Raw genomic sequence first — 25,201 nt, forward strand, 5'->3', positions numbered from 1 at the left:
GAGATCAAACTGATTTTGGTTCTGTTTTGTTGTTGGAATTTACAAACTGTCACATCATGTTTGGTTTCAGATGTAATTTCAGATGTAATTCAGAGCAGTAATTTCTCTAGGTAGTTTGTAGCAGAGAGCTCCTTTTAGAGTCAGGTTTACTGTTCTTGCTTGTGCAAGAACTACGTTGGCTGGCAGAGGCAGGGAAGGAATCCAACGTCAGCCTTGTGCACCATTTCTGATTTTATACTTGCTGGTCCATGTGCAGCTTGATGTGTACCGGGACAAGCGAGTGGGGAATAGCAGGAGGTTGCACAGCCCAAATACACTGGCATGAGGTGACCAGCCAAACTGAGCTGTGGACGCACCCGCTTTGTTCATGTCTCCCTTATGGAAGAAAAACGCTACACTGCTCTGTTGAGAGGAAAAATTAATTCCCTCAGATTGTAAAATCAAATTCTTACCAAGCAAAACTGAAACTAGTGTTTTAAGTGTGTGGCCCTTTGTTGGAGCTTATTGGCATGGCATTCATTACAAGTGTGTCTTTGGTTCAGCTTTATTTAAGCCCTCTTACGCAGGACTGAGTGGGAATCCCAGATAAATATCAGCTGGTTCTGAGGAGAGGCCAGTTAACTCAGCACTAATGCTCCGTGCTTATTATGCAGTTCAAGTGCCCATCTGTAAAAATGTAGTGCCTACCTTCCTGTGTCATTCGGCTGTTATTTCTCTTGCACTGTGCAGTGTTGCAGATTTGTATCATAATTACATATTTTCACTTTAATTTTTGTTCTTATAAAAAAAAAATCACTTTGTCGTGTGTTCTGACAGCATTTAAGTTTGCCTCTATTAAAGAAATTGGATTTATCAATTTTTTTTTTTTTAAACCACATCACAGTTACTTCTGCCCATGTTTTTGGTGTCTGAAAGTAAATGTTATTTTCATACAGTTCATTTGTAAAGGAAATCTGTAATTATTGTTTAATGCATTTGTCAATTTTAAACTATATCATCAAGCCTCTCAATAGGTTACTGATTTAGCCAGTAATCAACTTCAGTAGGCGCTGGAATACTGAAATCGCTAACATCTGTGTTAGCAGCATAACTGGATTTGGTGTTGATTAAAATGTTACATATGACAATTACTATGTGAAATCTCTTAAGTTTTTTTTTGAATTAACTGCAGAGTCATGAAATGGCTCTAAAGCTCATGGAAAAGTATTAATTTGTCTACATGGTAAGCACTTAATCTTGGGTCAGAGAGATGCATTCTTGCTTTCAGACAGTTAAGATCTTTCAGAAACAGGTAGATTGTGTGTCAGCAGGATTGCCTAATGTATTTTTATGTAACTCCTTGAACACGCTCTCTGAACTGTTCCAGTTTGAACCCATTTATCTGGGAAAATAGGCCTGACATCCTCATTTAAACATGCCTTGACTTTTGCACTAATTCATTTTTACTCCCCAAGCTAGTGGCTCTTTGAAGGGGAAGGACGTGGTGAGGGAGGAGATACCCAAGTGCAGAATAAAGATTGAACGTACTGTACTTCAAAAAACAAAACTGAGTGCTAAGACCAGTTAAGCCTCACTCTCTAAAGAGATGGGGGGAGCTGTCAGGATAAGGGAAGCTTCATTATTTCATGGGGCAATGCCTTGTAGCAATTTTAAAGGTAAAAATGTAGAGATGCAGGCTTGACTAAGGCAAAAGGAGAGATTGTTCCATGTGCCCACTACAGTAGCTTGGAGGTTTGTTGCTTTGTTTTGAGAGTCTGTTTATCAGCTGTCCCCGTAACTGAGTTGGATGCAGTTATTTTTCCTCAGGATATCAGAGTAATTGTGTCACAACTCTAAGAACTGGAATCAAGGGTGCTGCAAAGCCTTGGAAATAGGAGGGGGAAATTGGGAAATTTTTTGCACTCCGGCAAGGTAACTTGCCAGCCTATAGTGAAGCAAAATGTGTTGTCTTCAAAGTATTTAAAGGTAGAATTTTCCATGGTGGGAAAGCGATTAGAATCTTGCAGGAAATGCTGTCTGCTGCTCTGTGTTCTCAGGGTAGAAATTCCACCATTTAAAGCTAAGCCTGTGTGGGAATTCAGTTGGGAAATTGTGTCATGTTGATTGAGTAACAGTTAGGATGTATGCAAATAGTGTTTCATTGTTCGTTTGCTGGAGCTGAAGGTTAAAATTTGCTTCATGAAAAGGACATATTGATCACTCCTTACATCAACAAAGTTGTAAATTATTTAAAATAATAACCCTCAAAGTTGCTTTTGAAATATTTCTAAGTATTACAATGAATATGTAATAGTATACAATGTAAAAGTGACCAATAAATAAAGACTGATTTTCTCGGAAGTGGAAAGTTAAGTGTTGTTCCCCTGTTAAAAGAGAAAAAAAAGCAAGCAGTTAACAACGGCAGGAATGACCAGATAATTGCTCAAATTTCTTAAACAAAACAACAAAATAAACCAAACCAAACAAAATAAACCCCCAACAACTATGTGCATTCTTGCTCTACAACCCTTTTTAAATTTAAACAGAACTTTAAATACGGTGGTTCTTTTTTTCTTCTTCTTCTCGCCCCCCCCCCCCCCCCCCCAAATGAGAGGATTTGTCTCTGGGAGACAGCATTATTTAATTTGCTATTTATTGGGCTTCATTAGTAAAATACTTAAGTCTTGGATTGCAAAGAAACTGCTCCTTGGAGAAAGCTTAGAGAAAACTCCTGTTATAGGAAATTAAATCAACATTGTCCATTAATCATACTGCATGTCAACCCCCAGACCTCTCTTGATTGTTCTTGGTGAATGTGAGGAACCATTAGATGTGTGAGGTCCTTAAAGGTCTGAATAAGTCAAAGGGGAAGAGTTTAAAAAAATGCCACCATTAGCACATGAAAGAGACTTCAGAGTGGACAGAAGAAAACATTTGCTGTACAGGGCTAGTTACATTTCTTAATTTTTTTTCCCGTGTTTTTTTGTAATTATTATTTTCTTCCTTTGTTAAACAACAATCCGGATGTTGTGATCAAAATGTTAACTTAATTTTTCCTGAGGTTTTTTTTCCGTTAACTTTTTTGGGGTCATGTTACCACTTGTGATAGTTGTATGGGAAAGCTAATAGCAGGGGCTCTTTGCAAATTCAGTGTTAGTGATAAGTAAATGCAGTCCTAAAGCTAAGCTGGTATGTCTTCTGGTAGCTTTCCTGCCTTGAGTAACACCCTGGTTATGTATTTGCCATGAAGGCATTATTGCCAACAAGCATTTTTCTATTTTGGGAAAAGATACAACTGTGGAGAAGCTAATTTTTTCTGTTGTTTTTTCTTCAGGCTGACTGGAGTCACACTTTTGTGGCAAATGAAGGGAGAGCATGTAGGAAGCAGGGAAAAAACAACATTGTGTTGGAAGAAGCAGCCCTTGCTGTGAAACTTCTCTTCCAACCCTGTTTTTTTGCACCTGGGAAAAAAGTTGCATAGAAATGTTCTGCGTAAAAAGTGTATTTCAGCATTTATATTCACTTTCACAGTATTTTGACCATTATTGTAGCTGAATATTTTACCCTGTGTCAAGCTGGTTGTCATTACAAAACAAAAATGCTTTTTACTGCACATGTTTGTAGAAGCTGGGACAGGGAAATACGTTATCTTGTTTGGTAGATCATTTAGAGACTTGAGACATTTCTGCCTGTTGTGTGCATGCGTCCAGTTGTGCATGCTTGTCTCTTGTGCAACTGACACATTTCTATAGTCAGACAAAGGAGACGTAAAATATTATATGCAAATATATCTTGAAAATGTGGTCCCAGGGCATTTTTTGAAGCAATTGAACTGGAGATGCTTGGAAGCAGTAGGGTAGGATGGTGTACATGGGGGAAGAGAGGCAGATGGATAGGTGTTGCACTGCTGTGCCTTATGTTCATTTACCCATCAGTTCCTCGCTTTCTCCATTGTATGTTTACGGCGTGGGGAGGGATGTGCTCACAGCCTGTTGCCTAGCTCTGTGTCTGTGTGTCTGTATTTACATGTGTATATAGAAGCTGTTGGGAGAAAAATAGGATATCTTCTGGCTTCCTGATCCTTTTTGTCTTAGTCTAGTACAACACTTCTCCATCAGAAGCATACCTCTTAGTATATCAGTTCTTGGTATTAATTTTTATATTCATGATAATTATTAATGTTGGCCTAACCTATCCTTTTTTCCTCTTCTTGTGTATTTTGGCTGCCACCTTACTGCTTCTTACCTGCCTTTATCCAATTTCTCTTAGTTTCCCATCAGTCCTTGTTGCCTCAGTAATAACCCCTTGCCTTGGAAGACCCATAGCTATAGCACTCCTTACCAGTTATTTGTGCTGGAAAACTTTATTCATGGGGTGGCTTGGATGTATTAAGTCTTTGTATGTTGTCCAAGCAGAGCAGGCAGGTGTGCATGGGCTGTGGTTGGAAGAGCCCTGTCATATGTGCAGTGATAACCATGTCTCTCCTTCAGAAATGAGAGCCAGGCCATGTTTCCCATAACCCGGTAAAGCAGCTGCAGAAAAGCACCAGAGCGCAGTCAAGCTGTAGGACAGAAATGCAAATTGCTTAGCATGATTCGGAGTGCAGGCACGAGTCCAGGACACTCTGGCTGGCCCAGCAGTGCCTACACCTTCCTCTTTCCCCTGAGCCTCCCTGTTGGGAGATCTGCCTCTGAAGGGTCATCTTCCTCCTTGCTGATGCCGGGAGGAGTCTCCCCAGTGGTACCCCAGAGCCTGCGTTGTCCTGTGTGCCCCCACGCAAGGCAGTTGAAGCTTCCTGCCTGGCGTGTGTGTGACAAAAATCCACTTTAGGCAGTTACTCCTATTTCCACTTTTCTTTGTTATTTCTGCTAATAACACATGCTGTGCTCTTCCAGCACTTTGTAGCCATTCCAATGAGTTTCACAGATGGATGAGTGTTGTCATCCCATCTTACAAACCGGGTACCTGAAACACAAGGAAGAGAAGGGCTGCTTCTGTAGAGCTGCTCAGGCGCTGATGGTTTAAACCGAGTGTGATATGATATCCCTGAAATCAGTGACAGAACTGAGCTGTAAATTTCCAGATTTCCAGTCCTGCAGTCTATTAGATAACAGCTCCCCCTTGAGGGAAATGTCTTTTATAAATAAAATAAATTTTTATTTAATTTAAATAAATGAATTATTTTTATTTCATATATGTATATAAGTAACAGTAATAGATGAATATATATATTAAATAATTTTAAAAGTAAAAATAAAAAAAATAAAAAGACACAGCTATTCTGTCACTGAAGTTTTTTGTGGGGATAGGTTTGAGGTTCACGATTTCACCAGGCTGCATGAGATGGAACAGACTTAGGGTGGCTGTATTGTGTCCTAACCAGCTGTCCACAGCTGGGAAGAGCAAGGTGGGTCTGCCAGTGGCTCGCTCTGTTGCCTTGGGATGTCACTTAGCTCTCACAGTCCGTCAAAGTGCAACTCGGAGCGCCATAAAGTAGCAAAAGCTGGTGCTTCTGGAACAAAGCGCCCCACGTCTTCGTGTACCTGCCTGTGCTGATGGTCTCTGTGCTTGCATGAACGGCTGTGTGGTTGCATAGGGACAGGGTGGGAGGTTGGCCTGCATGAAAAATAACTCTGCAAAGGAAGGTTGTGGCAGAGAGAGTGGCTGAAGGGTGAGGGGAAGCAGGCTGGCTTCTTTCAGCAGCAGTGTTGGCTAATGCTGGTTTAAAATGCTCATCAAACTGCAGGCTGAACTCAGCATTTGTAAAACTAAATTAATGATGGCAAACCCTTTTAATTGTACAAAGGAAGATAGCTAGCTAAGAGTTAAGTAGCTGTGTGTTTATTTTACCTAAGTAATCAATCAGTCAGACTGTTTTCCATTTTCTAAGTGTTGTATAAACTTCATATGCAGAGGAATTACATCAAGATAATTTTATTCTCCCTTTTCAATCAAGACAGTAATATAGCTTGGATTTAAATCTTGAATGCATTAGGAAAGATAACAAAAATAACCTTGATTATAAGTCATCTCCTAGTCTTTTACTGTGTACCTTTCAGTTAGTTAATACAATGTTTGACATGTATTCAATGCTTGTTCTTCACAAGACTAATTGAAAACACGGCAGGTATGGTGAAAGATTTAAATTGCAACTGGCCTGTGGTCAAGCATTTTGACGACAACAGCATTGCCTTACATGAGAAGTGATTTAGTTTATTTTAAAAAGTTTTTAAAAAGAACATTTTGAAGGAAAAAATTAAGCTAGACCAAATTCCCATATATATAATTACGGAAAATATTTTACACATATAAAAAGCATTCTTGGAAAAAGGGACCTGATCTGTGAAATTCTATTCCAGATTCTGCAAAGTTGTAATTTACTTTTCCATGCTGTTACTGTTGTTCTGTGCTATTCTGAGCATCCTTTAAAGTACAGTAGTATTTACCTGTAGTAGGTAGTATTTACATTAAAAACATGTTGTAAGCCATTTCCAAAAATACACTTCTGTCTTTACAAAACACCACAAAGTATAAAAGAAGTAGTAGGTGTTGTGATGTCAGCCAGAAGAGCAAAAGATTGTCAGAAGTTTCAGGAAGCCTGGAATGTTTCAGGTTCCTCTTCTTGTTTAGATGCTTCTTTGTATGGACTTTCAACAACATTTTTGTAGAAGAGTATTAGTATTCAGAACACAGTTCAGAAATTATTGTGAGCAAAGAGTTTGAGCCACTGAGAATATTTGGTCCAAATTCAGATTGCACAGGTTGACCCCTTTTACACTACTTGCAGGATCTGTCTATGGTGCTTTCAAGAATACTGTTCCAGAGATTTGGTCTTAATTGAATAGTCTTCAAATAAACCATTAACATCTAGTTAACTAAAAGCAACAACAGCATTAACTTACACAGCTGCTGCCACTAATACAGACAAGAGTAATCCTTCTGGTGAGTTATCCTAGAAGAGCAGCGCCTGGCCTGGAAAGAGATGAACACAAGATGCCATTGAAATACAGTTTTAAGTGGAATCAGTGCAGAGATGAAAAGTTAGTATAATTTTTACAGAGAAGCTAATTCTCCTAGCCTTCTAGATGGGTATTTGTACCAAATGTAAGCTCACCGAAAGCATTCAAGAAAGAACATACATATGTAGTCTGTCAGGCTTCGTTGCCTGGTGACAAGCTGTCACTTATTGTGTTCTTTTAATAAACGTTTCTGTGCAAATTCCTGCCACAAAACTCATAATGCCAGTGTGCCATTGAATATAACAGCAGCGCACGTTGGAGCCAAGGATGTTGTAGCTTCCTGGATACTTTTATTATCTTGACAAATGGAAATTTTCTTCAGGGCATGTTTTAGAAGTCCGGGATGTGCTGTATGAAAACGTAAAGGCTAAAAATAACACTGCTGCACCAAACCACTAGGGAGGTAGTTCAGCGTAGTCGAAATGTAATTACAATGAATACCCTTGCTAAATGTCAAAGATAGGCAACCAGTCAGAGAGGCTGTAGAGAATGAGGCATCTGAGAAGACAGGGAAAGACAACAGACATGCTGATGTATGGGGAGATACTGCAGTGCGTTTCGTGGCTGAGGAGACCTGTGTCCTCATGCCACCACACTTCAGGTGAAGCCACCTGCTGAACAAAGGCATTTGCGTTGAACTCTTTGTAAGTACTATTAGCTGTCTTCCCTGCTTCCTGGTTTATTAACCTGTGTAACTGGAAAATGTGTAGCATTGTATGCTGAGTTTTCAATGAATACTTTGCATTAGAAGAAGCATGCGAAGGAAGCTTGATGCCAGCCTTGTATTACAAGCTTTTTAATTGCATCTGGATTTAACTTCAGCAAATGAAGTATGAGAGTTGTCATGTTAAAGGTAGTAAATATGTATCAGGCTAACTGGCAGTCTGTGGCAAACGTGTCAGTGTAGCACATCCACTATAAAACTTGTTAGCCTTCCAGGTTAACTTGCCCCTCCAGCCTGTACTCAAGAGATGAGTGCCAAATTTTGAGCTTCATTAAGCAGTTGCGGTATTTACCTCTGCAAAGTGTCTGTATGATAATAGTCAAGCGCTCCCACCGCTGTGCGTGCCAACAAGCCCAGGGACGTGGCACGTAGGTGGATGCCTATCTGCCTAGCTCCCCCAAATAAAGGGGAGCGCTGTGTCAACGGGAGCACACATGGCCCCCGACACCTGCAATAACAGAATGTCCCACTGAAGTCTGGGCCCTAATTATAGATGCAGCTGGATATAGGCCATGCAGCCAATATTTGCCTTAAGAAAAATATAGTGGTGGTTTCTACCGGCATATATTTTTATTTGTTTTCCTGTCACAACTGACTTGTTTTCCCTCTAGCAATTTAGTGCGGTTCCTCGTTGCCCTCTCAAGGAGGAGAGAGCCAGACTGACTGTTAGTTGCCCTGCCTGAAACTTGCATCTTGCAGTCATGCTTGCAACAGCACAGCTCCTAAAGCATGAGATCTGAGAAGTGTCACCAGACCACAGATGTTTTTGCAATGAAACTGTGCACCTCCTGGAAAGTCGCTGTGGTGCAAGTAATGATAGATAGTGTTTTCATTTTGCTGCACAAAAGGGTCAAAATGGCATGGGGAGTCCATGACAGAGCAGCAGAAAATGTTGGTTCTGAAAGAAAATTTATTTCATAGCTTCAGGGGAAAGTTTGGATGCTGTGAACCGATTGCCTTTGTCATTGTGTAAAAATGTGTCGTTTGTAAGGTGATGCAGGATGTCAGTGCCCATGTATGGTGGAGCTTGGTACCTAAAGAGATGTTAAACCAGACTTGTTACAGTTACTGCATTGTGTTTAGATGCGTTTTCTGGAAGCACTCCTCTTAGCGTGAAGGTCAGGCAAATGGTCCAAACTTCCTTCTGATCTGCAACCCCAAAACGCTGGTCTTCACTGGGGTGGTCATCTCTTCAGTCTCATCCATCTTAGGGAAAAGACCCTTGTATAGCACACTGCTGATTTGAGGTGTGCTTTTAGCAGCATTTGTGTAGTTTGGTGGGGTTTCTTGTTTTTGTTCCCCCTCCCCCCCCCGACCTTCTACTGTTTGATTCACTGTTTTCTATCACTTGTGTATGGGTCAGTTGCTATATGTAAGGGAACCTGTTGTACGGGGTAGCACATCCTATTTGGACCACTGCATGAATGCTCAGTGGACATATCTGTGTTAGTAACTGGGGGTAATTAAGGCTCTGCTGGCTCCTTGGACACTCTCTCCCTCCCCCCTCGCCCTCCCTTTCTTCTTCCAGAGATGGCCTCTCTACATAATTCCATTAAAGTGATTGTGCTCTGAGGGGTGGACTGAGGGGCAGTGCTCTCATCTTTCAAAGCAGGACCAATGAGCTATGTGCTTTCCACTGGGCAGCAACAAAAGAAAAGGTCTCTCAGAAGAAAAGACGAGCACAAAAGATCAAAATGAGGTGTTTGTCCAGGCCTCTGGTATTGCTTTCAAGTTAGCTTTTGAGGGCTCACTTTGAAAACGGTGAGCCAGGCTAGTTAACAGAAGGGTGTCTGCTAGTTTTAGAGTGTGTTGTTAGAATAATACTGGAAGATAGCTTTTTGCTTGTGCAATTTAACAGTTCTTCTAAAGCGCAAGAGAAACATAGGGATGGATTGAAAACGTCGCAGGCGTAGTGGCGGTGTTCTATGCCCAGAAGGCAGTCTAGCAAACTTAAAATCCTTCAGATTTTATTCACTTCTTGTAAAAAGATTGAGACATATAGATAATTCCCTTGTTTCCCTAGTCTCCAAAAGGCCAAAATGCTGTATGCTGGCAATTCATCCTGCCCCTCTAGCCCTCTCCCCGCCCTTTTTTTGTATAAAGCTGCTATTGCTGATGGTGGGCAGTAGGAGAGGTGATGTTTTTACTGCAAGGGGGTGTGAGGTGTTATTTGTCCTGGGGCCCTCGGAGGGGACAGGCAGAGCTACAAAAGGGATACAGACCCTTTTCAGATTTAGACAAATAAGCGAGAGTCATCCAAAGCCGTTGAAAGCCAGACCGTTTAGCTGGATCAATTCACATATGTCATATGTTCAAGTTTCTACCAAAATAAACTTTTACAGTGTTGTACAAAGAACAAATTGCTTAGTTTCTACTTCAGTTATTTGGTTTGCAAAGGAAAACACGAGTATCACAGGCAGTCTTTGTTCCGTCTAACTCTATTTAAAGTTACTTTTAAATTGGAAAAGAAGCCATGAGATGTAAAACGCTGGCGATTTGTAACCTCTCAAACTCTTTTAATCTGATATTAAAAAGTTGTTATTTAAAATGGGTGATTAATTACCATTCCAACTCCTTTAAAAACAGAAGTAATTAAATATTATCTGAAGCTAGTAGTAATGCTTAGAAATTACATACCAAGAGCCTTGACAATATTTTACAAGCCAGAGTAGAACAGGATTGCTAAACTGTGTTTATTTGCTTAGTCATATGCACTCAAGCAAAGTAAAAGGGCGTTTTTTTTAGAAAAAAAAAAAAAAATCCAGTACTGAGAATCTTGGAGGGTATACCTGCTTTTGAGAGGAACAGACCTGAATCTGTATCATCCTCCTGCTTCCCGGCTTTATGTTACTGTTTGGCTTGATGCGCTTCTCTCTGTCCTTTTCGTCTAGTATATTTGAAATATATTTGCTTATTTTCCTAATAAGTTTCTGCTGTATTTACATTACTTTGCTTCAAAAGTACATTTTTAAGGATAGTATTTCTCAGTGCTCTTCCTTTCCCACCCTTCCCCCTTAATAATTCCCCTGGACCTCTGTTGCTTGGAGCAGACTTTGGCTAGCCCCAGATTCGATGTCAAAGGCCATGACCCGATGTCAGAGCAGCCCATGCTGCTGGCCTCTTCTTTGAATAATTATCTGGAGTTTATTGTGTTGAAGGGACGGGCTTGAGGGCAGCGCAGTCACCCTGGCAAACCAGACCAATGAGCTATCCAGCCGGACCACTATCCAACAATGGACCTGTAGGTTACACAAAAAATCCAGCCCTACAAAAGATTAAATTAAAAATGGACATTTGGCCACAGAAGTTTTGTCCTTTGAACAACCATTTTTTCCAGCCTTCTGAGTGTGGTGTGGTTTTGGTACCTTTAATTGAAAGGAAAAAAGTATTATTTAAAATTTTGTGTAAGCTAGAAGAAAACGGAAATATTTTCCTTATCCCCTTCCCCAGCTGTTCCAACCACCGTATTGGATGTAGCTTAAGAAGTTATTTCTAGGTTTCTAGTTGCTGAACTTGACTCAGAATATCAAGCCACTGAAATGTCTTGTTTTGGGTTTTTTTGTTTTGTTTTTCCTAGAAATTCTGTGCAATCCTAATTCTTTTAGAAACAACAAAGCTTCCAATACTTTATTTCTATCAATATTTTCCTTTCAGAGTGCTAAGAACAGGGATGGTCAAAACAGCTATGAAAGCATGTTCAGTATCCAGATTAATGAGTCAACAGTAAATGATAGTAAAATGTCCATTTTCTGTGGGCTTCCTTATCTTTTCCTCTCCCCAAAGAGGACTTAAAAAGTCTGAAATCCAGATTGTGGAGTGCTGTCTCTTCTTATCAGGACTGAATGAAAGGCGGCTGGAGGTGGACTTGCTGTTCTGGAGGGGTGGGAAGAAAAAAAAAGTTCTTTCATGGTCTGACCTCGGATTCTTTCTTAATTTTATCTAGCCCTGACCTGTTGGCTCTGCTCTGGCTCCTTTCAAGGCCTTCGAAGCTTCACAAACATGCAGCAGCTGAAGGAGACAATGACAGGGCTTTTAGGGGTTGCAATATTACACTCTTTTGTAACCTTGGCTAAGGAGCCTGTAAACAGATGCTTGCTACGAAGCATTTGCCAGAAAGCCAAAATTTTGGCTGTGTTGGTATCGGCAAACAGGGCTCTGTAACACTCTTGATTTAGGACTCTTCGTTTTGTATTCAACGTAAGCTTCAGCTGAATGAACAGCCGGAGTGTCCCGTGTGTGCAGTGTGGTCATGGAACCTGCTGTTACAGGCTTTACACTTACCTTTGGTGCTCTGAATTTACCTGGAATGGAAGAATCGCATGAAGACAAATTAGCAAAATCTGAATGGGATAAACACAGTTTGGTCTTTTGCAGAAAACTGATTTGAAGATAATGTTCAAATGTAATCAGGACATTCGCATTTCTATGTATTCTTTTGAGAAGGGAGGATGGAATTATGTATGGATTAGGACTTCTCATTGGCTTGTTGTTAATGTCGTGCTGCTTTAAGCTTAGAGGGTTTTGATTATGTAATAGGAAGTATTGAGAATGGAAATTTTGTTCCATTGTGAATACGGAAGCAACTTTATTGTTCTTAGTAACTTTTCCTAAAAGCTCAGTCTGTGCAATCTTGGTAATTTAAGAACGAGATAGTTGCATTAAAAAGTACTTCACCAGCTGCAAAGTGATGAGAAGCACATTTTTGTTTTGAGTTGTTTAACTGCTAACGCAGGCATTTAATCTTTTGATGCCTCTAGTTTTTCCAGCTGTGTTCATTGGAAGTGCATGAGGACACCATCTGGCAGTAATGAGGTATAACTCTACCAGATGGAACTAACCCACGTTGGGTGGAGAGATGTTCCTTCCTCTCCCCATGTCACCTTTGTCACTAGGGAAATGTCTTCAAAACGGAGGACTTCCCCCCCACCCCCCCGGCCCTTCTTCTTCCCATCCTCCAAGTAATGGTAGCTGCTGCAGCAGTCCTCCCGGCAAAACGTAGGTTCTCAGTGCATGTATTTCAGAGGCCAGTAAGGGTCGACAGAAGCACCATTTATTTTGTTGTGGAACAAGGCCAGATTGTTTTATGTGGTTCTGTGTAGTTGTCTCAATGTTCTAGAAGAACTGAAGAACTCAGTTTGAGTTCTTGGGATTCCGTGGAATACACCAGCATACACCAAAACTAGTTCTGGCACGAGATGATGTCAGCTCTGTACTTGCTTTTGCCTACCACATGTATGTATTTACTAGAACATTTATTTTTTCCTAAGCTTTGAAACCTGGGCTCTGTATGTTTAATCCACGTTTAACCAATAAATATATATATAATTTGAACACACTAAAATTTTCAAGTTTTGGAAAATAAAATGGTAAAATAAGAGTATTTCTGACAAACAGCTGCTTTGGAGTAGCAACTTCTCCCCTTACTGAAAGAGAAGTGGTACATTTACATAGAAGCAAGGCTGATGGCAGTAGTAAAGAATATCAAGTAACTCTGAGCTGGTGCAACAAAACGTGGATATTGCAATGAATTCCAGAGCAATAGAACTGTTAATAAATCAAGTCTCAATTCTTCATGATATTTTTGCAGTTCTTCTGTTTCTTGTGTCCAGACAGATAAGAAGATGTGGTTCTCCCTCCATGCTGGGAAATGAAATTACTTGTCACAAAAACAGAGTTGGAACATCTGAGTGCACTGTGGTATTTTTCTTGAAGAATCTGTTTTTACAGCATTAACAGCCATAACTGCTATGAGCTTCCTATCGCCTTTCTGAGAAGCTGAACAAAATATCTAAGATTATACCTTGGGGATGTAGTAAGGCAGGAAAATACACAAGTAAATATGAACTCATACCAAGCTTCAGCTACTGTAATGGTTAATGTTTTTTCCAAGTTACAACCCATCTTTTAAATGATCGCTCATAATTTTGCTCATACTTGCGGTATTTAGCTTTGCCATAGTTTTACTATAAGGTGTAGAACCTATTCACAGCCTCATAAAACAAAGAGAAGGCTCCCCCATGTGTCCTGCTGCTGAAAGACCTGCCAGGGTTGGGTCTGCCGGGCTCACTGCAGGTTTTTATGGGAGAATGAATGACGGGGTATGGGATTCCAGAGAACAGCCAGGGAGCAGTGACCTTACCTACAAAAACTGCCATAGGAAAATTAGGCTGATCCTACACAAATTGCAAACCGGTATCTGTTCTGATAAGTTGAAATTAATCAATTTAAGGCGTATTTAGCTTTTTCCTCCTCTTATTTTATAGGAGTTTTATTACCAGTGGTGAAATTTATCTCTCTGGTTGAACTATTGTTATTCGTGTGGTTTTAATACTGTCAGGTTTTGGTTTTATAAAAAAGGGTGTGTGAGGCAGATCCATTGTGCGGTGTGAAGCTGTGCCAGCTTATCACATCCAGCCTATAATGTTTTTTAAGACCATCTCTGTGTGCTCCAGAGGCACTCTTGTAATAAAACTTAAGAATTAGCTTTAGCATGTTTATATCAACATCAGTGCCGGCCTCTTGATTTGTACAGTGTAGTTTTTGCATCCTTCCTACCAGCTGATTTAAGTAATAACAATAAAAATGCTTATTAGAAATCTGTAGGTGCTGTGACACTTAATTTTACAACAACCTAATTGCCAGCAGCACTAAAAAAAAAGCCAAACCAAACCATATTGCACAGAAACAAGCTACCTTTAAGATATTCAACCAGTTGGTAAATAGGCTACAGAATTGTTCCTGTTCACCTTAGGTCTGGGAACAAGCCTCCAACCACTACAGAAATGCTGGTAATTGCAAGAGAATTAATTGAAATGTTTCGGTGTTCAGAGAAAGTTTGAAAATGCAGAGGTGAAATCTTGCTGTGAGTTTTTTATTTTTTTACTTAAACTGAATTTAGGGGTTGAATGGGTTGTGTAAATAGCTGCACATAATTTGCTTCTGAATATCAGTGATTTTCTGTGGAAAGATAGGTTACTTCTGGGTCTGTTACAAGCGTAACCGATGGCCTCGATGCTCGCTTCCCTGTTTTCTGAGCTTCTCCAGCCTCCTGTTGCTGTATCATGCACATGGATGGCATACATTAAATCTGAGACTGTCAGCCCTGCAGGTGGTCGTGCTATCCCCAATCTTTTATCAATGATTTATATGTAAACTATTCAGGATACCTGTGCTGCTTAAAGATAAGAAAGCTCTCCTGAAGTTCATTTTCTCTCTGAAGATATGTCTGGCTTGGAGTGTTTGATCCAGCTGATGAACTGCTAGATGGAAGTGTTTATGCCAAGTTTGTACTGGGACTGCCACTGAGGAGTAAATCATATCATAAGCCTGTAAACAAAACTAAAAATTGTTAAAAATATTCTAAACACCACTTCATAAAACAAATAGCATGCTGTTGGAACTGGAGGCAGGTCTTTGGTTAACTTGTTTGGCATGTGGTGTAGCTATCATCAGCATGGAACAGCCTCTCAGCAGGCACTTGGAATTCATCTTGACAGATGTTGTACATCATATACATATATACTGTGTAATCTGTGAAGCAAGTTTCCAATCAATTTCTTTTGCTGCTCAGTACGCAGTCTTTAAAATTCTTCTGTATTCTCATTTTTAGTTTGCTATAACATTTAGACTTTTCTACGCCGGTGTATCTCAATTAAGAGATACCAGCAAATGGGTTTTCAACCACAGAAGCAGTACTGTGTGACAGCTTCAAAATTCTGACATCGCTTTTGGGTTGAACTAGGCTTGCTAGCAATTGAACCGCGATGTTCTGAAGTGGAAACAACCTTGTTCTGTAGAATGTAGAGACTAGTTGAGAGACTGTATTTTTATACAGGTTTTTCTATATGAAGATAATTCTTTCTGAAACTTCTTTCATTATACAAGAGTAAGATGAATAGTATTCAGTATCCTGCTTTTTCTAAAGGTAGAGTGTTAAATGTACTTAAAAATAAGATTAAAAAAATGTGTTTTCCTCAAAGATATTAGATTTTTTTTTGGTGGGAGTTACGTTTTTGCCTTTCTTCCACATCCCATTATTCTTCCTCTCCTCCCCAATCAAGTGTTAATGAGGAATTCAGGTTGGGGGGGTGGGCGGGGGGGCGGGAAGGCAATGAGGATAAACAGACCTCACAGGCTCCTCATTCAGCTCAGCAGGGCACTAGACCTTAGCTATTCTTCATTTCACAGTGAAGATGATCGGTTCTGGGTGACCACTTTCAAAGGGCACAGAGTTTTTGAAGGTGCTCGGCAGCATGATAAATTGTTGTGTCTGTCATCCTGTGCCATGCGGAAATGCAGCAGGGGTCTCTTCTGCAGGAACTTGTAAAGAAAAAGATGGACTGTGACACTTGGCCGGCTGGATGCTGCCGGTTTATGTGGAATGTCTTCAAGGGTCTGTTAAATAGTACCCGGATTCAAGATTTTTTCTAACAATGGACGGGAGAGGCAATTATTATCACAATCTCCAAATAATCTTCCTAGTGATCTTAACCGTGTCTTGATTGCCTCTGTTTTTAAATTTTGGCTTTGTTTTTGAATATTTCAGTTACATGCTAAATATGTTATGCCTGTCATGATTTTCTGACGTGTATGCTATAATTTGCCTCAACAAGTCACCATAACTTGATTTTGATGTATTCAAATTACTTTGTACTTTCTAAGGGCAGTTATCTTTCTGGTTGGGCTCCGTGTTTTTAGATGTGCCTTCCCTTCACGTCTTTTTTTTTTTTTTTAATAAATTTTAAAGGGATTGCAATGGTTTACATATAATATCTTACTGTCTTTCTGAATTTTCAATATTAACATTCCCTATATTCTTCTATTCACATGCTTTTCACATGGTTGTTCAGTGTGTTTGTGTCCATCTCTTTTTCTCTGTTTGCAGTTTGTGGGCTGGGAACAACTGATGTCATCTGTTGTTAAAGTGATACTGTAAAGTGAAAAAAAATCCAAAGGAAATGAGAATTTTACTCCAGTTTAAAACAACCCTCATTTTTCAACATTTTGTTATTTAGGTTGTCTACTTGTGATGTTAAAGTCTATATGAAAAATGGGAATGGGTTCCTCTTGCCTAGTCTACCATTAGTGTTAAACACATCAAAGAAATACTTCAATCCAAGTTTAAGAACCTGGGTTTTTTTACATGTATATCTAGATTTTGGTAAAATAGACTTTTTTTTTAGAAAGTACATAGAGATATAAACTCTACCTAGCGATACCTCATTTGAAGCTGATGTCGGGTAACTACAGCATGAAAAGGTTGTCTGTTTCAAAATAAACATGAAAAGATTTTACAAAATGCGTGATTATGAAATGACTATGCTGGAAACATCAATTCGAGTTGTTACGGTTGTATTGCTGGTGCAGAGACTGCAGAGGGAGCTGACAATCTGATGTAAACAACAGTCCTGTTGGTGGTGAAGAAATGTCAGGGATTTGTGTTCCTGTTTATTTCATGAACGGCCGTGTCAAATCTCAGCTAAAATGAAAAAGAGGAGAGCTTATTTTGAGAAGGGATAATATGATGGTATTTTGGGGCAAGGGAAAAAGAAATAAACCAGCACAGCACAGTTACGGAAATCTGACCCTTCTGAAAATTTTAACGGAAAAAAGCAGGTTCATGACAATGGAAGAGGAGAATATCCGAAGAGCTACATCAGTACTGGGGTGAAGTTTAGCTGAACCCAGAAATGCTAGTACATACAAGCATTTCTGGGTTCAGCTGCACTGCTTCCCTGCAGCCTGCTCCCTTGCAATGGTAACTGCAACGAATCCCTTCCATACGACTGTAAAGGTGGTAGCATGTGCTGCTAGTACATACGAGCATTTCTGGGTTCAGCTAAACTTCACCCCAGTACTGATGTAGCTCTTCGGGTGCCCCACCCCACCCCACGTACACAAAGCTCAAGGGCCCTTTCTAACTCATTTCTCTGTAGTAATTTTTCACTTCATGTGGATCAAGGCCAGTGTATAATTAACAGAACTGAGAGAAGCAGCAAACTGCGGTACAGCTACCCAAAGACATGGCCAGAGAATGGGAAACAGGGAGACCCTTCAAGCTGGGAACAGTGACCCTCTAAGGATGCCAGAACCAGCTTTCAAGAAAACATATGGAAGCAGAAGTTGTTAGTCAAAGGCATTATTAACAATCACTGTTGTTTCACAGTATATCTCCTCTCAGAACCTGGAACCAAAACATTTCCCACTTCTTTGCTGGGTCCTGTCTTCCTGCGTGTGCTTTGATTGCCCTGCTTCATTACAGCCTGCTTACCCAGAAATAAATACTGGTTTCGTAGACCGCATGCTGTTTGTTTTAACAAATCTTTGTTATAGACTGAAAGCACTTTCAATATGCTGAATCATACTATTAAATCTAGCTCTGTAGCTGTGAAGGTGTGATTTTGTTACAGCTAGAAATGTGATATTTATCTTACTGCCACCGATTCCTGTTACAAACTTCTGTATCAGGCTATTGGAAGCAAGACTGGCAGTTGTGTGTCTGATTCTGGGCAAAGATTCAGGGAAATTCATAGGACTGGAGAAAAGACAGGCTTCCAGGCATCCAGCCCGTTCAGCAGCCCGCTAATGGTAGCGGGCAAGTTTTAAACCAAACTTGCAAATCCATATTTTTTTACTTGAGTCTATTAATTCATTTTCTCCTTGTGCAGATCCTAGAAGAAAATATCATGTAAGGCTGCTGGCATATAACAGTATGGAGGAAGGTTACCAGGCAGATCAAACAGTCAGCACTCCGGGATGTGTCTGTAAGTGTTGTAGGTACATGAAGAATTTATTAAGAGCTGAGCTGTTTCAAAGTCTCAGCAGCTCTGTGTTTTTAACCTATAAATAATCAATTAATTCAGTGTAAAACAGAGAACCAAAAAGATCGTATCTGCGACAAGTACTATCCTAGCCATCCTGCAACTGAGACAGTCTCCTGTGTTCATGAACTGCAGCTCAGGAAACAAGATAGCTATCAAGCACTTTTTCCTGCCCTGCTGGATTGTCTGTATCATCTAACCAGTGGCATATCACATACTTTATGATTATCCCTCTCCCTAGTCTCTGTTTATAACTTCGACTTTGGTTTTGACTAAACAAGAGGGACTACAGAAGTAATATGTGACGTGTATTGGGTTAGGAGGGATCTCTGATAGCTTGGACCAGATTGCTGGGTTTGAATACCAGCTAGGGCTGGGTCGGGGCAGATTTGAATCTAAAGCTGTGTGCTCAGATCTGTCTCTTAATCTTGCCAGTATCTGTATACAGTTCATTGAATAATTCATGCTCCTTTTTTTGTTTTAAACAGCTGTCCGTGATCGCATGGTGCCACCACCACCGCCTCCTCACCACCTCTATGCCAAAGCTAACACTTCGTCTTCTATCTACCTTCACTGGGGAAAGCCTGCCTTTACCTCGGCGCAAGTCGTCAACTACACAATCCGCTGCAACCCAGTGGGGCTGCAGAATGCTTCTCTGGTTCTCTACCTTCAAACGTAAGTGCAGCACTACTAATCAGTCTTGGTTTCCCATTTCTAGATCCTTCCACTCAGTTTCTACTCTTCTTGCCCTCTCTTAATTGCCTTTTACTGTAACAACTTTTACCTCCCTTAGAGGACTGTGTGTTTTGCCCAGTGGCTGCTAGTTCTGTTTCTTGGGTTGTTTAAGATGTGTTCATAGAACAGCTTAATTTTCTACCTGTGATCCTTGTGCTGGATCCCTGGGCGAGCTTTTGAATTTTTAATGGCGCTTTAGCTGTCTAAGTTGATTTTAATTTTAAGCTCTTCTTCAACCAAACAAAAGAGAATACCTATTTTATAGGTAGCTTGTCCAGGCAGAGGTGGGACTTAGTCCAGTGTCTGATTTTAAGACTGGAAACAAGAATTTTTGATTTTTGAGAGGTTGAGCATGTTACTGTGGGAATGCCACATTCCTGAGTGCGCGGCACCCTGCCAGGAGAAAGCTGAGTAGGAACTCCAGGTTGCTTTTCAGAGAAGCAATGCGTGAGCCACAGAATGGCAGATCAGGGAAGATCATCGGCCTGGGCTTGGTGGTCAGCTCTCTGCCCAGGTGGGACAGGAGCAGAAGACCTTGGTCCACTGTGTGCTGTGCTGGGGCCGTGGTGCTGTTGAGGGAATCCACGCGTGTGTAGCTCCCTCAACACCTGGGTTTACTCAAGCTTTCTGAGTAAGAAAAATGCTGTCTTAAAAGAGTTTCCACCCTAATATTGATGGCTTTCTCTTCAAAGAACACATCCCCCGCTGTCTAACTCCTGACTTAACGATTAGACACAGTATAATCACCATGTAAAATTCTCAGTGTGCAGTATGGAGCATAGTAACAAATGCTGCCTTTTGTGCTAGGATGAGACTACCGCAAATACTGGTGACTGCCTTTGCAGTATGGAAGATGAAAATACTAAATGAGATTTAATAAAGCAATATTTGTAGATTAACACCATTTTAAATTGAGATTTAATCTCAACTTGGGTATTATCACCCAGTTTTAGCCCTGGTGTATATGAAAGATTTTCCCCCTGCCCCCAGAATCAAAATAAAAGCGGAATGTCTGCAGCTGACTTTGATCACAAATAGTGAACTGCAATATTACAATTAATATAATCAATTTTACAATTGATAAATTACCAAGTATGACTACAAGACAAGTAGGGAACATTCATATTTTACAGAGATCCCCTAAACCTGAGGTGATAGAGGCCATCAGTGGAAGTTGCACACATAGCCTGTGTCTCTTCTCTGGTCCGGGAACAGCTGATGGAGCCAGCAGCGTGTGCCTCTTCAGCTGTGGTGCTGGTTGTAATCACATTACTCCAGCTTGAAGTGCAGTGTCCTGTGGACAGATGTGGAAAGAGCTGCGTTTGGGATACCTGCTGGTGATCTGGGCAGTACTATTCTTGGACTTGCTTGTGCATCAGCTGTCCATACAATCTTTGTAAAAACTTGAGCTAAAGTCAACCGACACCAGGCAGTATCATGTCTGGATGCCATAACACTGGAAGAGTTAATTGTGTATTATCATGAAGAAGATTGTAGCTTTTTGTTCTGCTTTTGGGTTTTTTCTTCATACAGCAAAATAGGTACAAATCCAAAGGTGATCTCACATCTAAAGTATAATTTAAGTAAACATGTTTTTCTAGGTCTTTTTTTACCCTTCCCTTTCCCTCTGCCCTGTAACCTTCCTTTTACTCTGTTATTTTCCTTTTGGATGGAAATATCCTCCAGAGAGCTCCAGGGTCAGGTAGACAGCACAGATGGACCAGGTTTCTGGACATGAACTGGTTTATCTTGTGTTGAACTGATAGTGAGAATCTACTTACAGTGACTAAGAGATATCATTTGAGTTTGGGATCTTCAAGTCAGCTGCTGCTGTTTAATTGACTTTATTCCTCCATCGGTACAGATCAGAGACTCATATGTTAGTTCAAGGTCTTGAGCCAAAAACCATGTATGAATTTGCAGTTCGGCTGCATGTGGACCAGCTCTCCAGTCCCTGGAGTCCAGTAGTCTACCATACCACCCTTCCAGAAGGTAAGGCACCGGGAGAGGACCGCATGGTTCTAAAAAGAAAGCTCTGTAAACCAAATGGCCCGAACAATTGCTTATTAATATTAATCTGTCTGTAGGAGAAAGAACACTTTCCTCTGAGATACAGATACTGCTTTTGTTGGTGAGAGAGAGAAAAATGCTGTCAGGAAAGTCCTTGTTTTGGAACTGTGAAATTCTTTTTCAAAATCTACCTAAAACCAGCAGTGATTTCTATATAAAACATGGTACACGTATAGTTAGCAGCCACTGAATGGAAATAACTTGAATAAAAACTTTAAAATATGTATTGAAGAGGCATGGCTGATTCATAGGCATGAAAATATGTTTTAAAACCCAGATCTTTTAGAAACTGTAAAAATATTACACATCTACTGGCATAGCTGCTGGTTTGCTTTTCTGTCAGCTTGGTCAATGAAAATCAAAAACTTCACTCTCGTGTTCTCAACATTGCAATGTTTGGGATGTATCTGTTCAGAGGGTGATGATGTGGGTTGTTTTTGGGGTTTTTTTGTCAGTATCTGTTTCCTTCTGGAGTTGAAGGAAAAATATGAAATTTGCTTTTACAAAATCTAAGCGACTGACCAGCTCACAGTTAACAGGAGTGTTTCTCCTGAGGAGCAGTACGTGCTTGTTTATATGTTGTTTATCTGGGATGTAGCAGTAGCCATTAGGTCTGCACATCAGTTTCTTTCTGAGCAATTTAATTGCATGTAAATTAGGTTAGCCTAATAACATTGTGTTACTGTTCTCACAGCACCATCTGGCCCTCCAGTAGGAGTGAAGGTGACTTTGATAGAGGATAATACTGCTTTGGTTTCCTGGAAGCCACCTGATGGTCCTGAAACAGTTGTTACACGCTATACTATCCTGTATGCATCCAGGAAGTCTTGGATTGCTGGGGAATGGCAAGTGTTGCACAGAGAAGGTAAACTAAAATCGTAAACCTATGAACTGCACCAACAACGATGTTACTTATAAGATGCTTTGTTGCTTTCAGCTCCCTTGGACTATGATAAGAAAGAAATTCATCGAAAAGTTCACGTGAAGGTTATAATTAGTTTAGAATTATTCCCATGGTTGTGATGAAAATGTATTAAAAACCAGTTAATGCTCAGAAGGTGAGGGGAGAGGGGCTGTCTGTGTTGCTTTGGAGCTCGGTGTGTGCATGTGAACCAAAATGTCTTGCAAATCCAATTATATCCATCTTAGTTCTGTTGCAACCATGATTGTGACGGTTTCGTTCTGTAAACGCACTCTTTCAAATCTGAAGTGCCTTGCTCTCCAGAAATAAATTTATAAATGTGGCTGTGTGGGTTTATGTTCCTTTTGATCACTGCCAATCCAGTTAGCTCAGTTTGCTTAATGAACTTTCCCCTACTCCCACTAAATTGCTCTGCAAATTCAGTTTAACTCTGGCTTTATTCTACTGCTGAGCCCCAGCTAGGTAATCTAACAGTAACTCAGGTATAGTGATAGGGACTGCAATCACATCTTTGTGGTTAGGTGTAGGTACAGTTTAAATTTTTATAGGCACTTTCCAGAATAATACTGTGACCTGAAGAGCTGCCTCAAGAACAGATTTCTACAATAGCCAGGAAAAAAAAAGGCATTTACTGTTGGATTGGAATTCAGAATAGGCAGAGACAGTTTAGAATAGATAGTGTTCTAATAATGTTTTAAACCGGAGAGAGAAGCTGGGTATTAGAGAGTAAAGTCATGTGCCTGAGCAACTTATTGAAGAGGATTGCCCAGGAAGAGTTTTTGTTGGTCTGTGCCATTTCATGGCTGAAAGCTTATCAGCAGAGTGTGAAGCTTTACGTTTTCTGGGGAGAAAATGTATAAAACTTAACGAGTACACGCTGATGGAGGACAATTCATTTTGCCTTTGGTGTGAGTGAATTGTTTCAGTTCAAAGATAACGGTGGTTGTCCTTTGTGCTGCTCCTGAAGAGAGGACAACAGCCACTCTGACGGGTGCCAGTGCCACTTGGTCTTTGCTGGAGCAGAATGGTATTCATTGGGCTGGCCTCAAGTATAATGGTCAGCTGGGAAGAATAACACTAAAATGACTATTATTAAGCAAGTTAAGTTGGGGTTTTTTAATTGTGAAAAATAATTAGTCTCTGAAATATCAGTGAGGTCTAACTATAGGGGGAAGATGGAGCCTATGGGTTTTCACTATCAAAATTGTTCACAGAAACAGTGATACAAAGTTGTCCCATTAAACTGTTGAAAGAAACAGTTGTCATATTAAAAGACCAATTTAATATCAGTTTTTACTCACTAAAAAACCCAGCAGATTTAAATTCACAGAGAGCTTATATTTGAAGGGTAAATCTTGTCATTCTGGTGATGATATGCTGAATTTGTTGTATGCAGCAAAGTGGCTGAATTGCTTTCAGGTATGTACTTCAGCTCAGCCACAGCTGTGAAACAGAACAGCATCTCAAATAGTATTTTACCCATTGGTATTTTGGATGACAGGATGGCAATAGCAGTAAACATTTTCACGTGTTCCCGTACTGAAAGTGTTGGAGGAAATGAGCAAATGGAGAGCTATAAATCTCAGTGTATTACTGTGTCCATCCATGTTAGAGTCACTAATTTTCTATTTTGACAGATATATTAGGGTTTGAGGCGTGGCACGGAATTTGAGCATCTTGACACGTTAGGATAATCTGTAATGCTTTTAGTTAAAGTACAGATGAAAAAGTCTTTTTCAGAGTTAGAATTGAGCAAATACCGTGATAGTCCCGTTACAGTCCTTTCATAGGTAAATTTGAGGTAGAGGTGGGGTTTGGGTTTTTTAATGCATTTATTCTGAAAAGATCAGCTAACCCTATGCAATAAATAGCGTTGTTTTGACACTAAACTTATGCAGAAGATTTGTGAAATCTTAACCCATTTCTTTCTCATACCTCCAAAGACACCCCCCAATTAAAAAAAACCTAAACCCTCACCAAACCAAAACACTAAAAGTCCTAGCATGGGTTTATGCATGATACTTCTACCAATCCACCAACTTAAAATCAGAAACCCTCTAATTTGACTGAGCTTGTGTTAGGCATGGCAGAATTAGAAAATACAGCTGCAGTTTGTTGCTGATTCGTGATGTGAGTTATCTTCCAGCCACCTCCCCCCTTTTCCCTAGATCTCTTCAAGTGGATAAGAAGTTACAGCCTTTACACACTTGGTGTGCAGTAAATCAGTGCAAAGTGCTTACTTGCTTCAGCAATGCAGCAGATTTGAAAGGAGCTGGTGGGAAGGAGCCTGTAATATTGAAATGTGACCTTTCGCCCTGGCTGGTGCTAAATATTACAGCTCCTTTGGTTACAGATACCTCACATTTTACTTCAAATGCTTTCAGCTAATGGCTGTCTTTTATGGAAGAGCTGAAATAGCTTCCCTTTTGCCAAATGTATAATCTTTTCTGTCAACAAAACAATCTTGTATTTTATATGCTCCCATGATACTATAAATTCTGACTTCTGAAACTGATGTGAAAGGTTGAAATTTAGACTTCAGCCTGAGAAACTGAATGGTATATGTGAAAGAGACCAAGGGATAGGCTTGAGCCTGTAACTGCCACTATTTGGGGAAAGAAAAGCAATATATTTCTATGGTAGGAAGAAACACAGGCATTTTGGAAAGGAATTGGAATTTTAAGCAGCAGTCTGCAGTCCCCGGCCAGGCAAAGCTGTTGTTGACTTTGATAGGAGTTTTGCTGGTCTAAGGACAATGCAAGTGAATCCTATTTATGTTCTTAATCTGTTTTTCCTGCCTTCAGGGACTTTATGAAATGAATCCTTAGCATGGGAGAAAATTTTTCTGTAATATTTTTAGTAGCACAGCTTAGATGTACAATAATCAAGGAAGCCTATGCAGGTCTAAATAGGGGTTCATTTTTAAAAGCAT

At 40.2% G+C, this 25,201-nt stretch overlaps 1 protein-coding gene across 1 annotated transcript in view; it reads left to right on the plus strand.

Moving 5' to 3' along the window:
* Window positions 1-25,201, plus strand: part of PRTG (protogenin) — a 91,678-nt gene that overhangs the window by 55,259 nt on the left and 11,218 nt on the right. The window contains 4 exon segments of the mRNA XM_056347763.1: window positions 18,390-18,485; window positions 19,031-19,217; window positions 21,142-21,269; window positions 22,042-22,212. Coding sequence (XP_056203738.1) covers window positions 18,390-18,485; window positions 19,031-19,217; window positions 21,142-21,269; window positions 22,042-22,212 — 582 coding nt within the window.

This window comes from Falco biarmicus, chromosome 7, assembly GCF_023638135.1.
Source record: "Falco biarmicus isolate bFalBia1 chromosome 7, bFalBia1.pri, whole genome shotgun sequence".
Taxonomy (NCBI): domain Eukaryota; kingdom Metazoa; phylum Chordata; class Aves; order Falconiformes; family Falconidae; genus Falco; species Falco biarmicus.